This window comes from Lynx canadensis, chromosome D1 (assembly GCF_007474595.2).
Source record: "Lynx canadensis isolate LIC74 chromosome D1, mLynCan4.pri.v2, whole genome shotgun sequence".
In the NCBI taxonomy this organism is placed as follows: domain Eukaryota; kingdom Metazoa; phylum Chordata; class Mammalia; order Carnivora; family Felidae; genus Lynx; species Lynx canadensis.
In genome coordinates, this window is record NC_044312.2 from 33,282,544 (window position 1) to 33,296,235 (window position 13,692).

General features: G+C 45.9%; 1 protein-coding gene across 1 annotated transcript in view; it reads right to left on the reverse strand.

The window, feature by feature from the left end:
• Nucleotides 1-1,652: 1,652 nt before the first annotated feature.
• LOC115526215 overlaps nucleotides 1,653-13,692 on the reverse strand; it is a gene marked incomplete at its 3' end in the record, with an annotated part of 79,390 nt that continues 67,350 nt past the window's right edge. Inside the window, 6 exon segments of the mRNA XM_030333692.1 lie at nucleotides 1,653-1,681; nucleotides 1,684-1,775; nucleotides 1,777-1,871; nucleotides 1,873-3,787; nucleotides 3,789-4,914; nucleotides 4,917-5,408. Coding sequence (XP_030189552.1) covers nucleotides 1,653-1,681; nucleotides 1,684-1,775; nucleotides 1,777-1,871; nucleotides 1,873-3,787; nucleotides 3,789-4,914; nucleotides 4,917-5,408 — 3,749 coding nt within the window.

Consider the following 13,692-nt stretch of genomic DNA (forward strand, 5'->3'; position numbering starts at 1 on the left):
TCTCTATGAATATAACTTAACTTTAAATAAGAAGTGGATATTTTACACTAATCTTTGTTATTTCATCTTCTGTTTGTCAGTTTTTCTAAAATATTTCTGAAATATTTTACTTTTTAGTAGCTAATGGTGGTCTGTGCCAACTCTTCTTGTGTAAATGAGATCAATTTCTGTTTTCAAAATCAGAACAGAGGAAAACCAACAGTGCCGGAAGTTAAAAAAAAAAAAAAAAGTTAATCATCTCTGTTATGCCCAGAATTCGTGATCCCCAAAGACCACCAGGGAGCCGAGTCTGATGCAAAAGCAAAAGAGCCTTTATTCGAGCTAGCTCGAGCTCAATCCCCTACCTGCACCGACGCAGCGGTGGTGAGATACCGGGGAGAGCGAGTTTCAAAAGCACAAAGGTTTTATAGGGGTCTAGGGGCAGCTGATTGGCTGGGGAAGGGTCGTGGCCTCGGCCGATTGGCTGGGGAAGGGTCGTGGCCTCGGCCGATTGGCTGGGGAAGGGTCAGAGTCCTGTTACGCAGGTCGCTGGGTGTGTTTTGATCAGGAAGTTTGAATGGGTGAGCGGGAGGTTACTCAAGGGGAGGAGGCGCGATCTGAGGTTTCTGCGATTTCCCGGAAAAGGGGTCATGTCGGGGACATAGTCACTCAAGGTGGAGAACACAGAACAAGATGGAGTCAGCCGGCGTAGGCCCGCCCTTTCATTCCCCCCTTGTCATGTAGCTTACGGACCCAATCATGGGACCGGCTGCATTTATGGTGACAAGGGGAACAGAGTTTGGAGGTTTTACGCTAAGTTCTGGGAAGCATGTGTCCCTGGGGTGGCTCTGGGAGGTCTGATTAAGTATTGTCCCTGAGCTGGTGTCTATGATCTGCCAGGTGATGTTTGGGGGGGCGTGGGGACTCCTGGCAGCATGAGCAATGACAAGCAGAGTTAACAGAGTTACCAATATTAGGTGGGTCGAATGCGCTGTAGCTTGAGCTTGAGAGGGTTGTGTTGGTCCCGACTGATGGCCCATCGCGTGACGAAGTCCTTCCGGATCGAGGAGGGGTCCGCTGGCCGAACGTGGGTGTGATGGACCCAGGTCGCGATGCCGTCTACTTTGAGAGCGGTGGGGGTTGTCAGCACCACGATGTAGGGTCCCTTCCAGCGCGGCTCGAGGGTCTCTCGGTGGTGCCTCTTGACATAGACCCAGTCTCCCGGCCTGTACTGATGAGGTGTCAGGGTCGGGCCAGCCTCGTAGATGGCACGGAGGCGCGGCCAAATGTCCTCATGCGCCCTCTGGAGCCCTCTCAAGGAAAGAAAAAGTTCTTGATCTTTAAACTCAGCAATAAGTTCAGCTCAAAGGCTGGGAATAACAGGGGGTGGCCTGCCAAACATGATCTTGTAGGGAGTAAAACCCAGAGTGTAAGGAGTGTTTCTAACCCGGTAAAGGGCGTACGGTAGGAGAGTCACCCAGTCCCCACCAGTCTCCATGGGTAATTTGGTAAGGGTCTCTTTTAGGGTTCTATTCATTCTTTCTACCTGTCCTGAGCTCTGGGGCCTATAAGCACAATGTAATTTCCAGTTTGCCCCCACCGCCTTGGCTACTGCCTGTGTTACCTGCGAGATAAAAGCTGGTCCATTGTCTGATCCTACCATGGCAGGAAAACCATACCTGGGTAAGATGTCTTCTAGTAGCTTCTTAGCCACCATCTGAGCTGTTTCATGCTTGGTTGGGTATGCCTCCACCCAGCTAGAGAAGGTGTCTATAAATACTAAAAGATATTTATAAATACTTTCCTGGTTTGACTTCAGTGAAGTCGACTTCCCATTGGGCTCCCGGTCTGGTGCCTCTGAGCCTGGTTCCTTTTTTTATTTGATGTGGCTCTCGCGTTGGTGAGTTGGCAGGTCTTGCAGGCAGATACAACTTGCTCTATTTTGGTGTCCTGTTGGTGAATCTTGATTCCGGCATGTCGGATTAAGTCTTTTAATTTTCGGGCCCCCATGTGCGTAGAACGATGCATGTGCTCTAATATTGAGACTCCGAGCTGATCTGGCAGCATGAGCTCCTTGTTAGGTGTATACCACCATCCCTTTATCTCCTGGGCCATGGGGAGTTTCTTGATCCGCTGTAACTCCTCCTGGGAGTACTTGGGCTGGTCTGGTAAAACTGGGTCTCCCGGGTCTAGTAGTTGTATGGTCATGGTGGGGACTGGAGTAAGGGCTACTGCCTTGGCTGCCTGGTCAGCCTTTCAGTTACCTCTAGCTACTGGGTTATCAGCTTTTTGGTGCCCTTGGCAGTGGATAATGGCTAGCTTGGCAGGAAGCCATAAGGCCGTAAGCAGGTTAAGTATCTCCTGCTTATTTTTTATAGTCCATCCTTCTGCCGTCAGTAACCCCCTCTCCTGATAAATTGCCCCATGAATATGAGCTGTGGCAAATGCATAACGGCTGTCTGTGTAGATGTTAAGCCGTTTTCCAGCTCCCAGCATCAGCGCCTTGGTGAGGGCTATGAGCTCTGCTCGCTGGGCTGACGTTCTGGAGGGTAGAGCCTCCGCCCATACGGTGTCCGTTTCGGTGACCACCACTGCACCCGCATACCTGTGTCCATCTTGCACAAAGCTGCTGCCATCAGTGAACCAAGTAGCCTCGGCATCGGGGAGGGGCCGGTCGGTCAGGTCCGTCCAGAATCCATGTACTTGTTCCAGGATTCCTGCACAGTCATGTAGTGGAGCACCTAGGTCAGGGTCGGGCAGCAGGGTTGCAGGATTGAGGGCTGCACTGGGGTGGAACCGCACTCATGGAGGGTTGAGTAGGAGGCTCTGGTAATGAGTCATACGTGTATTGCTCATCCATCTATCTGGAGGCTGTTTCAGGACCCCTTCAATGGCGTGTGGGGTCGTGATCCAGATCTCCTGTCCTAGGGTCAGTTTGTCTGCATCCTTGACTAGGAGTGCTGTCGCCACAATAATTCTTAGGCATGGCGGCCAGCCAGCAGCCACTGGGTCTAGTTTCTTAGACAGGTAAGCCACTGGGCGGTTCCAGGGGCCTAAGGCTTGAGTTAGAACCCCTTTTGCTATTCCCTTATGTTCGTCTACAAAGAGGTGGAAGAGTTTCGTAATGTCTGGTAGGCCCAGGGCTGGGGCACTTAAGAGGGCCTTTTTTAACTGATTAAAGGCAATTTCTTCTTTTTCAGTCCATTTAAATGTTTTCCCCTCTTTGGTAGCTTCACATAGGGGCTTGGCAATCTCAGCAAAACCTGGAACCCAGAGGCGGCAGTAGCCGGCTGATCCTAGGAATTCCCTCACTTCTCTTCGGGAGGTGGGAGTAGGGATCTTTAGGACAGTTTCTTTTCTGGTATCTGATAACTGCCGCTGTCTGCCCTCCAGGATATATCCCAGGTAACTTACCCTCTCCCTGCATATCTGAGCCTTCTTCGTGGATGCCCGGTACCCTAAGGCCCCCAGGGTAGCCACCAGGTCCTGGGTCCCTCGCTCACAGTCTTTGGCCGTGTCAGCAGCAATCAGGATGTCATCTATGTACTGTAGGAGGGTGAGGCCAGCGTGCTCCCTTCTGTACTCACCCAGGTCCTCGTGTAGTGCCTCGTCGAAGATGGTGGGTGAATTTTTGAATCCCTGAGGTAGCCGTGTCCAGGTGAGTTGCCCACTGTAGCCCTCCTCCGGATCATGCCACTCAAAGGCGAACAAGGGTTGGCTCTGGGGTGCCAGCGGCAGACTGAAGAAGGCATCCTTTAAATCTAGTACAGTATACCAGACCCTGGAGGGTGCTAAGGAGCTCAAGAGTATATGGGTTGGGAACAGTTGGGTGTATGTCTGCAACCCTCTTATTTACTTCCCGGAAGTCTTGTACCGGTCGATACTCATTTGTGTGAGGCTTTTTGACCGGCAGTAAGGGGGTGTTCCAGGCAGACTGGCAAGGAACTAGTACCCCTAGGCTTCGTAGTCTCCGGATGTGTGGCTGGATCCCCTTCCGGGCCTCCTGAGACATGGAGTATTGTTTGATCCTTACCGGACTCTCTCCTGGCTCGAGCTCTACCAGGACTGGGGTCCTGTGAGTGGCTAGTCCTATCCCCCCCATCTCTGCCCAAACCGAGGGGAATTCTTGTAGCCATCTGTCTATATTATCCTCTCTCAGGAGCGCCTCCTGGTGGAGGAGGTATTCATCCTCCAGTTTCATGGTCAGGACCTGGATGGGGTGGCCCTTGCCATCGGTGACCTGAGGCCCCCCTTGTCTGAAAGTTATCTGAGCTCCAATCTTGGTCAGTAAGTCCCGTCCTAACAGCGGGTAGGGGCATTCTGGTATTACCATAAAGGAGTGGGATACCCGGCCCGTTCCCAAATCTACTGTTCTTTGGGTAGTCCATGAATACTGGCTCATACCAGTTGCCCCTTGTACCCAGGACTTCTTGTTGGCTAGTTTTCCTTGTGGGGTGTGGAGGACCGAATGTTGTGCTCCGGTGTCAACAAGGAAGTCAATAGGGGTCCCCTCCACTTTAAGAGTTACCCTGGGTTCGGGGAGAGGGTCCGAACCCCGACTCCCCTAATCACTTAGTTCATCTAGCTCTAGGACTTTTACTTGATCAGTCTTGCTTCCCTTCCTGCCGGCCTTTTTTGGACAATCTCGGGCCCAATGCCCTATCTCCTTGCAGTATGTGCACTGATCCTTCTGCAGCCTCTGCTTCCCCCCCTTGGTGGTTCCTTTACCTTTTCTTGCGTCGTCTGCCAGCTGCCGGAGACGGCGGTCTCGTTCCTTGGGGAAGTCAGCAGTGGTAGCTAGTAGTATTCTGGCCAGGTCTTGAGTCTGCTTATTGCTGGCAGCCGCCATGGAGCGAGCCTGCTTGTCCTCAGGAGGCTCCCGGTTATTATATACCTTTTCAGCTACCACCAGTAAGTCCTGCAGACTTTTTTTCCTAGTCTATCTATTTTCTGTAATTTTCTCCTAATGTCTATGGCCGATTGGTTTACAAAGGCCATGATAACAGCTGCCTTGCTTTCCAGAGCCTCTGGATCCATGGGGGTATAGGTACGGAATGCCTCCATGATCCGTTCTAAAAAGGCAGCCAGAGAGTCATCTTTTCCCTGTTGTACATTTCCTACCTTGGCCAAATTGGTTGGCTTTCTAGCAGCCATTCGGAGACCCCCCATTAGAGTCTGGCGGTAGACCCGGAGCCTCTCCTTACCTTCTGCAGTGTTGAAATCCCACTGGGGCCGAGTTAAGGGGAAGGAGGCATCTATCTGAGCCTGGTTGGTGGTGGGATTCCCGTCTGCGCCCAGAACTAGTTTTCGGGCCTCATTGAGGATTCTTTCTCTTTCTTCAGTCGTGAACAGGACCTGCAAAAGCTGCTGGCAATCGTCCCACGTGGGCTGATGGGTAAAAAGAACAGAGTCTAATAAATCAATAAGCCCTGCCAGTTTCTAGGAAAACTTAGGATTCTGAGCTTTCCAATTGTAGAGGTCACTAGTGGTGAAAGGCCAATAGTGATGGGGCTGATTCCCCTCCGCGTCTGGGGGTCCGGCGGCTCACAGGGGCAGAAGAGTGGAGTCGGCGGAGGCGGATTGCTCCCTCTGAGCCCTTTGTCTGGTAAAGGGCGGGCTTCCCACTGGAGCGTTTCCGCCTCCTGCTCGCGGAACAGTGTCTGCCTCCCCTGGAGGGGGAGGATGGTGTTCTTCCGGCATCCTAGAGGGGTTATACGGGGGAGGAAAAAATTAATTCTTATTCAGTACCCCCCTGTGAGACAGGGTAGAGGGGTGCTGAAGGCTGGATAAGACTTTTCTTCTTCTTTGTCCCCTGCAAAGCAAGAATGGGCTTTGGTTCCAGAGGGAGCGGGGCTAGGAAGGGCTTAAGCCAAGAGGGTGGGTAGAGGCATAGTCTGAGTCTGTCCCATAACGTCCGTCCAGTAAGTCCACAGAGCAAAACAGAGAAACACAAAAACAGACAAACAGAGGGCCCCTAGAAAGTCTTCCAACTCCATGGAAGCAAAACTGAAAGGTAGCTTTTGAGGGGATTCCACGTCCCTCCAAAACCGATGAGGGGATTCCACGTCCCTCCAAAACCGAAAGCTAGACAATGGCCTCACGCCAACCAGCGGGAGCGACCTGCCTCGTCTCAGACCTTTGAGGGGATTCCACATCCCTCCGAAACAGATGAGGGGATTCCATGTCCCTCCAGAAGGGAGAATTGGAACGTCTTCCGAAACTCCCGGCCTGTGGTCCTCCAGTGCGTCCACTTAGACCGCGTCGGGCACTACCAGAATTCCAGAAATGAGCTCACACAGAAAAGACAGAACAAACAGACAGACACTAACCGTGGCCAGTCAGGCTCTCCGGGTCGGGGGTCCCTCGGGGGTCTTGGGGATCCCGGGCCGAGCCCCCAAATGTTATGCCCAGAATTCGTGATTCCCCAAAGACCACCAGGGAGCCGAGTCTGATGCAAAAGCAAAAGAGCCTTTATTCGAGCTAGCTCGAGCTCAATCCCCTACCTGCACCGACGCAGCGGTGAGATATTGGGGAGAGAGAGCGAGTTTCAAAAGCACAAAGGTTTTATAGGGGTCTAGGGGCAGCCGATTGGCTGGGGAAGGGTCATGGCCTTGGCCGATTGGCTGGGGAAGGGTCAGAGTCCTGTTACGCAGGTCGCTGGGTGTGTTTTGATCAGGAAGTTTGAATGGGTGAGCGGGAGGTTACTCAAGGGGAGGAGGCGCGATCTGAGGTTTCTGCAATTTTCCCCGGAAAAGGGGTCATGTCGGGGACATAGTCACTCAAGGTGGAGAACACAGAACAAGATGGAGTCGGCCGGCGTAGGCCTGCCCTTTCAATCTCAATCTCCTCCCTGAATTCTTGCTTGCATTCTGTTACTGACAGTTCTCTGCTGCCTAAAGTCAGGCTGCTCAGTCAGCCACTTAGGTACTGGCTGACAAATACAGCAAGTGGATCACCTGGAAAAGGCCTAGGTGAAAAGCATTGGCAGAGGGATGCCAACAAGAAAGTATGCTCACCTGTTGCTCAGTGCTTTTCTTTCTAAACTTTCAACTCACTGATTTTCATATAGGAAAAGAAGATTGCTGATCCCTGCTGGATCACGGAACTGGCAATTATTGGTGTAAATCAGTGTGGACTAACAAAGAGTAAACTTTACAGGCTTGTTTGTATTTCACCTGTTTGAAAACTCAAGAGGTTCTCTACTTTGTAAGTGATGCAGGGAGAAGGCTTGTGTGCAATGAGGATTATTTGAGAAACTGGACAGTTGTGTGACAGCCTTACCATCTCTGTTTGTTCCATAAACCATCTTAGAACTACAATGAGAAGATCGCATTCAATTTCACAAAACTGGAAATCTTTTCAGGCTTACAGTTCATAAACAAACATGTTGACACTGGCATTTGTTTATAGCTTAGATTGAAACTTAAGTGAAAACTCACAGTGATTCTGACTTCTTTTGAAGTAGAAGCAGCTATTTTAAGACCAGGAACCTACTAGTGTTTGTAAAGAAAATGTATGCTTTTTGCTCTCAACTGGATCCAACAATTACAAACTTGTTTCTTTATGGTCTTGTTTGGTAAGTAGGTCTTGCCTCATTATGATTCTGTAGTCTTTGCTCCAGGTTGACATAAAGAATGGTATGGAAAAATGATGCTTTGTTTCTATATGTCCTCTGTTTCCCTTTGTGTTTCTATTTTTACCATACATAAAAAACCACTTCAGCTTTTAATGGCAGTTAACCAATTTCAAACCTTTTTCAGGGCTTAGACTCAAGAAGCTATACACATTTTAAAATTATTTTTATGGGCTTTGTCATTTGGCATTCTCTTTCATTTTAGCAATTTTCATGAGAGTTTAAATGTAATAATGCAATTCATGTAATACTGCTTAATTATTATTATCTACTATTTATCCAATGATCTCATGATGGCTTATTAACACTAGTTAGTTGAGATTTATAAAACCCTGTGAAATTTCAGGTACAATGGCCAGGTTGTGCTTAACTACTTTTTTCTCTAAATGCTGCTTTGAAGTCTTTGAATATTTAAACTATGATTATAACTCATGTTACTATCTTGGAAACTGTGGTAGATTCATTTTTATCTTGTTCTCATGGTTTTCAGAGTTTTAGAAATTTTGACTCATTATTTCTGGAAAGAACCAGAGGAAATTTGACCAAGTAATTTTTTTAAGTTCATTTATTTATTTTGAGAGAGAGAGAGAGAGAGAGAGAGAGAGAGAGAGAGTGAGCAGGGGGAGGAGCAGAGAGAGAGAGGGACAGAAAGAATCCTAAGCAGGCTCCATGCTGTCAGCATGGAGACTGACTTGGGGCTCGAACCCATGAACTGTTAAATCATGACCTGAGCTGAAATCAAGAGTCAGATGCTCAATTGACTGAGCCACCCAGACACCCCTTGACTAGGTAATTTTGACTTAGAGTTGAAACCACATCCATAAGAGTATTCAGATCAGGGAGATTGTTTTTTTTGTTGTTGTTCCATTTGTTCCATTTGTAGTTCTATTTTTTTTTAATTGATGTAGTTACATTTGTTGATTTTTTCTTTTGTTCTTTGTGATTTTGGTGTTATATTCAAGAAATCATTGCCAAATCCAATGTCCTGAAGGTTTTCCCCTATGTTTTCTTCTAGTTTTATAGTTTCAGGTCTTAGGTTTAGGTTTCCAATCCATTTGGAGTCATTTTTGTAAATGGTATACAGTTGAGAATCCAAGTTCTTTCTTTTGTATGTGTTTATCCAGTTTTCCCATCACTTTGTTGCATAAGAATATCAGAGGAATGATATGGGGTTCTTCTCAGTCAGTTCATTTCTGATGATGTAATTTTGATCATTTGGTTAAGGTGATGTCTGCTGGGTTTTGGAGTCATCATTGGCAGCTTGTTTTCTTTCTTCCTCCATATCCAATCCATTATTTCTTCTTGTAGATTTTACTACCTAAAAATTTGTTGAATCTATATATTTTTTTTCCTGGCTTTGACCCAATCTCACTTTTCCCTAAACCTCCATTGTCCCAAATATTCTATTTTCTGTGCTGCACCCCTTTTTCTCAATGTCTCGATCTTCTGACTCTTATTCTTTCTTCTGATCTCAGCTCAAACATAATCTCCTCCAGGTGGCCTCCCCTGACCTTCCAGAACAGCTCAGGTTCCTTATTTTACATTCTCACAGCACGGTATGCCTTTTCTTCATAGAATTTGCTACTGTAGTAAATTTAGATTTGTTTGTGTGATTTTGGATATACAACTATCTTCTTGATAAATGGCAAATTCTGTGGCAGCAAAAATTGTTGCTTGCCTTTGTGCCAGCACAAAGTGTTTAACTCAGGGGTGTCTGGTGGCTCAGTTGGTTAAGCATTTGACTTTGGCTCAGGTCATGATCTTGTTGTCTGTGGGTTCCAGCCCCACATTGGGTTCTGTGCTGGCAGCTTGGAGCCTGGAGCCTGGAGCCTGCTTTGGATTCTGTGTCTCCCTGTCTGCCCTTTCTCTGCTTGCACTCTGTCTCTCTCTGTCTCTCCCTCTCAAAAATAAACACTAAACCAAACCCAAAACAAAGTGTTTAACTCATAGTGTTCATAAATAACAGCCTAGCAATAGTCATAGTAATAATATCATTAATGTTGGGTATTTACTATTTGCCAGTAACTCTGCTAAGTTCTCACATCTCCATATTATCTCAGAGAAGAAACTGTGAATGAAATATAGTTCATGAAAATAATTTCATTGCATGTTATTGAATTTTTCATTTACACAATCTTTTGTAAATTATATAATTGTACATCTGTTTTTGGTAATTTAATTAATAACTAAAATATTATGAACTGTAATAAGGAAGCTACAACAAAAAGATATAATTATATAGAGAAAGCCTTATAAATAGTAGCCAGTAGCTCTTTAAAATAATCTTTGTGTTGAAACACATTCTTTCTGCATTTTTAAACTTACAAAACTCCAACTGCATGAAGAATTCTTTTTAAAGAATGATCTGGTGCCATTAGTAGCAGAATATACAAACAGAATTATATAAATTCACAATGGAAAGTAAACTAGGCTCCTTATTTTTAAATGAATGAAGTTGGAAAAAGAAAGGAAACTTTCCCCCAAATAATGAGACTATAGTTTAAATGTCATTTTTGCTTTTCAGGAATGACCTGCCAGTACTTATTGGCTAACACTTTTTTTTGTAGGGTTATTGGCTAACCCTTCATCACCGATGGCAGACATTCCCTGGCTTTAACTGTTGTGTTGTTTTAACTGTGTTTGTCTACTAAAGGTCAACTGTAGAATTTTTGCTTTGGACAAGCTTTGAAAGGATGGAGAACAGATTAGGTTTACTTTTCCTTTAATCACAAATTATATGCATATAATTTTTGAGATCATCAAAAGCATCAATAGGGGACCCCAGGAAGAAGAAGTAGTCATTTTACTGCTTTAGAATTTGAAAGAGTTTTCATTAACTTGAAATTTATTTTTTTTAAGTTTACTTATTTATTTATTTTTAGTAATCTCTACACCCAACATGGGGCTCAAACTCACGACCCAAATTTTATCTTCTAATTCACCTATTCTCTCCTCGGCCTCTTCAATCTGCACTGTAGCCACCTCCATTTTATTTTGCCCCTCACTTATAAAATTTTTTAGTTCATCATGACTATTTTTTAGTACCTTGATCTCTGTAGCAATAGATTCTCTGATGTCCTCTATGCTTTCTTCAAGCCCAGCGATTAATTTTATGACTATTATTCTAAATTTGTGTTCCGTTATATTGCTTACAATGGTTTTGATCAATTCATTAGCTGTTGCTACTTCCTAAAGTTTCTTTTGAGGAGAATTCTTCTGTTTAGTCATTTTGGCTAGTTTTCTGTACCTGATGCGTTTTAAAAGCTTGTGTGCTCTGCACCTGCGAGCACCGCTATATTAAAGGAGGGTCATACACCGTCCAGGGCCTGGCCTTTCAAGAGGTGATTTTTCAGGGATTGTTACTTGCTCTCTGTTGTTGTGACATTGGTTATTTTATTACCCTACTCGTAGTAATATTTTGGACCCTCCACCAGATGTGCTTTGATTTATTCCTTGGAGTATCCCTGTAAAGGAAAACAGACAAGCAGGAGACAAAAACACGCAAACACACAAACAAATAACACAAACAAACAAAAAAACAAAAACCTAAAGACTAAAAATGAAAAACCCAAAAACACTGACTACAAGTAAGGAAGAAGGTGGGGGCGGTGCTGATGGAAGAACACGCACAAAGAGAGAAATGACAGGAGCGGTGGGAAGGGGTGGTGGAGGGAATTAAAAAATAAACATTGATTAGGCAGAAAGACTAAAAGGCTTAATCCAGAGAGAGTAAAGGAAAATAAATGAGGTGGGGAAAATGAAACAAAGATAAAGTTACCCAGACAGAGAAACTATATGGGTTGATTATTTCAGAGAGAGAGAAAAGAGTATAAAGAAGGAGGTGTAGAACATGTATCAAGACAATGGATTAAATATGTCTGCTTAGACAGACCAATAACCAGAGCAACCAGCCTAGGGGAGGGAAGAGATAAGGAAGAGAAATGGTGGGGGTGGGGAGAATATATACCCAGAATTGACCTAGAGTTAATCCAGGCAATGCTGCATCACTTGTAGGTAGTAGCTGTCCACGGGGTCTGTGCCGCTTACATGGATACATATTTATCCAGTGCAAGGGGGCATGGTTTGGCCTAATCTGAGCCCACCTCCACTCTGGGCCCCAGGAGTGATCCCTGAGGCCCCACCTTGGTTGTGGTGGTGGTCCCCCAGTCTCTTCTCCATGGAACAGGACCCGGTAGACTCAGTTTGAGTCATCTTCACTGTGCCGTGAGCACAGATGGGGAAGTCCTTCTCGCTCCAACAACTCCCCTGACCCTGTGCTTGGCTAGGATTCAAAGTCCCACTCCATGCGCTCTGGCACTGGGGAAGAGCCTCTCAGTGCTGTGATATGTGGTCCCAACTGGCTTTGTCTGTGCTACAGCACTTCAGGGAGGACTGCCTTCTCCTACTGCGGACTGAGCTGTCACCCTCCCCATGAGCCCCTGGTGTGGGATCATAGGCAGCCTTTGTCTTTTCCCACAACACTCAAAGGAAATGGTGGCCTTATCCTCCTGCAGACTGAGCCCTCAGCCCAGCCACTGCACCCTGGGGTGGCAGACGCAGGCAGGTTCTGTGCTATCTCACAGCCTTCCAGAAAGGGAACTATTTTCTTCAGCTGAGGACTGAGCCTCCGACCTACCACCGCACGCAGGGCTGGCTCCCCAGGTACGTGAACAGGGAGCCAGCCCCAGTCCAAAGAAAGCCCTGCAGTTAGAGATTGGATCCCTCTCAGTCTCAGTCCGAGGTCTTTCTCCTGTCCAGATACGGTCCTGCACTTCCCTAGCCACTCTTTCTTTTCACTTTGTCTCTCTGCAGAAGGGGGGTCCTTCCCCTCTGTGCCCACGCCACCTTTTTTTTTTTAATCTCCCCCAGTTCGCAGTTACCCACCTAGCTTTTTTTCCAGCTTTCCCATTTTCTTCCTAATAGATTCAGTCTCTTTTCCTTCCAGGCTCTGGTGTTCAAAGTCCTTTGGCTTCTACACTTCTTTGAGAGACACTGGAAGTATGGATTCTGCCTACTTCTCCACCATGTTGGCCCCTCCTTCCTTCTCCTGATATAATTAAAGGTGGTTAAAGCTGTAGAGAAGTTTAGTACTGAAGAAAGAGCACAGGTGGAGAAGGCAAGGCAGAAAGGCAAAGAAAACAAAAGGGCAAATGTTCTATTAAGGAGATGTTGGGGCAGGGGCAATGTGTGGACTTCTGGGTTGGGGCGGTTCAACAATCTCTGATTCACATGAGAGAGAGGTAGCCTTTGCGGTGGGAAAATTTATGATGCATCATAGCATAAACAAACAACCTTTTCAAAGAGTGGGTCACAGGTCAAGAGAGCTGAAAAACAAGAGCAAGCAGGCTCTGGAGAAAGCCTCATGGTGATGAAAGGAGTCTGCTTCCTGGAAAGTGGTCAGAATTGTACAGTTTGTGAGAACACATTTTTCAGGCTCAGTTAAAAACGTGTTTATTTAACACCTCTCATCTAAGGACCTCAGAATGTTTTACTGACATTTACATTCATAGTTTGCTTGTATTCCATGAGACAGGAATAAAATTGGAATGTTTCTGTGATCTGTTCCTTGTCCTGCAGTTCCCATGAATTTATTTCCCTCAAAAGAGTGATAGCATATAGTTATGTTAACAATACAGAGAACAGAATTTTAGATTCTTTCTAATCCCAAATTGTATAAAATGTTAGACCATGAACAGGTTTGATGACTGTTAGGTTAGTAACACACCTCTAAAGCGGGGAGAACAGGACTTCTATATGGCGACTCCATGAGTTTATGATGGAAAGTAATGAGATCGTATCTATACTGTACTTTGCATCTTGGAAGCGGTGCAGGGTATTCATGCATAATTACTGCATGGTTTTAGTTTTTTACAAGACTAAAATAAATAAGGAATAAAGTGAAGCATGAGTTTCTAAGATCAAAATTTGATCTGTTCTCTTTGAAAAAAATTTTATTCAAGATTTTGTGCATTTCTTCTATCTGTTTGCTTTTTTTTTAAAGTGTTTTTAATGTTTATTTTTGAGAGTGGGAGAGACAGAGTGCGAGCAGGGGAGGGGCAGAAAGAGAGGGAGACACAGAA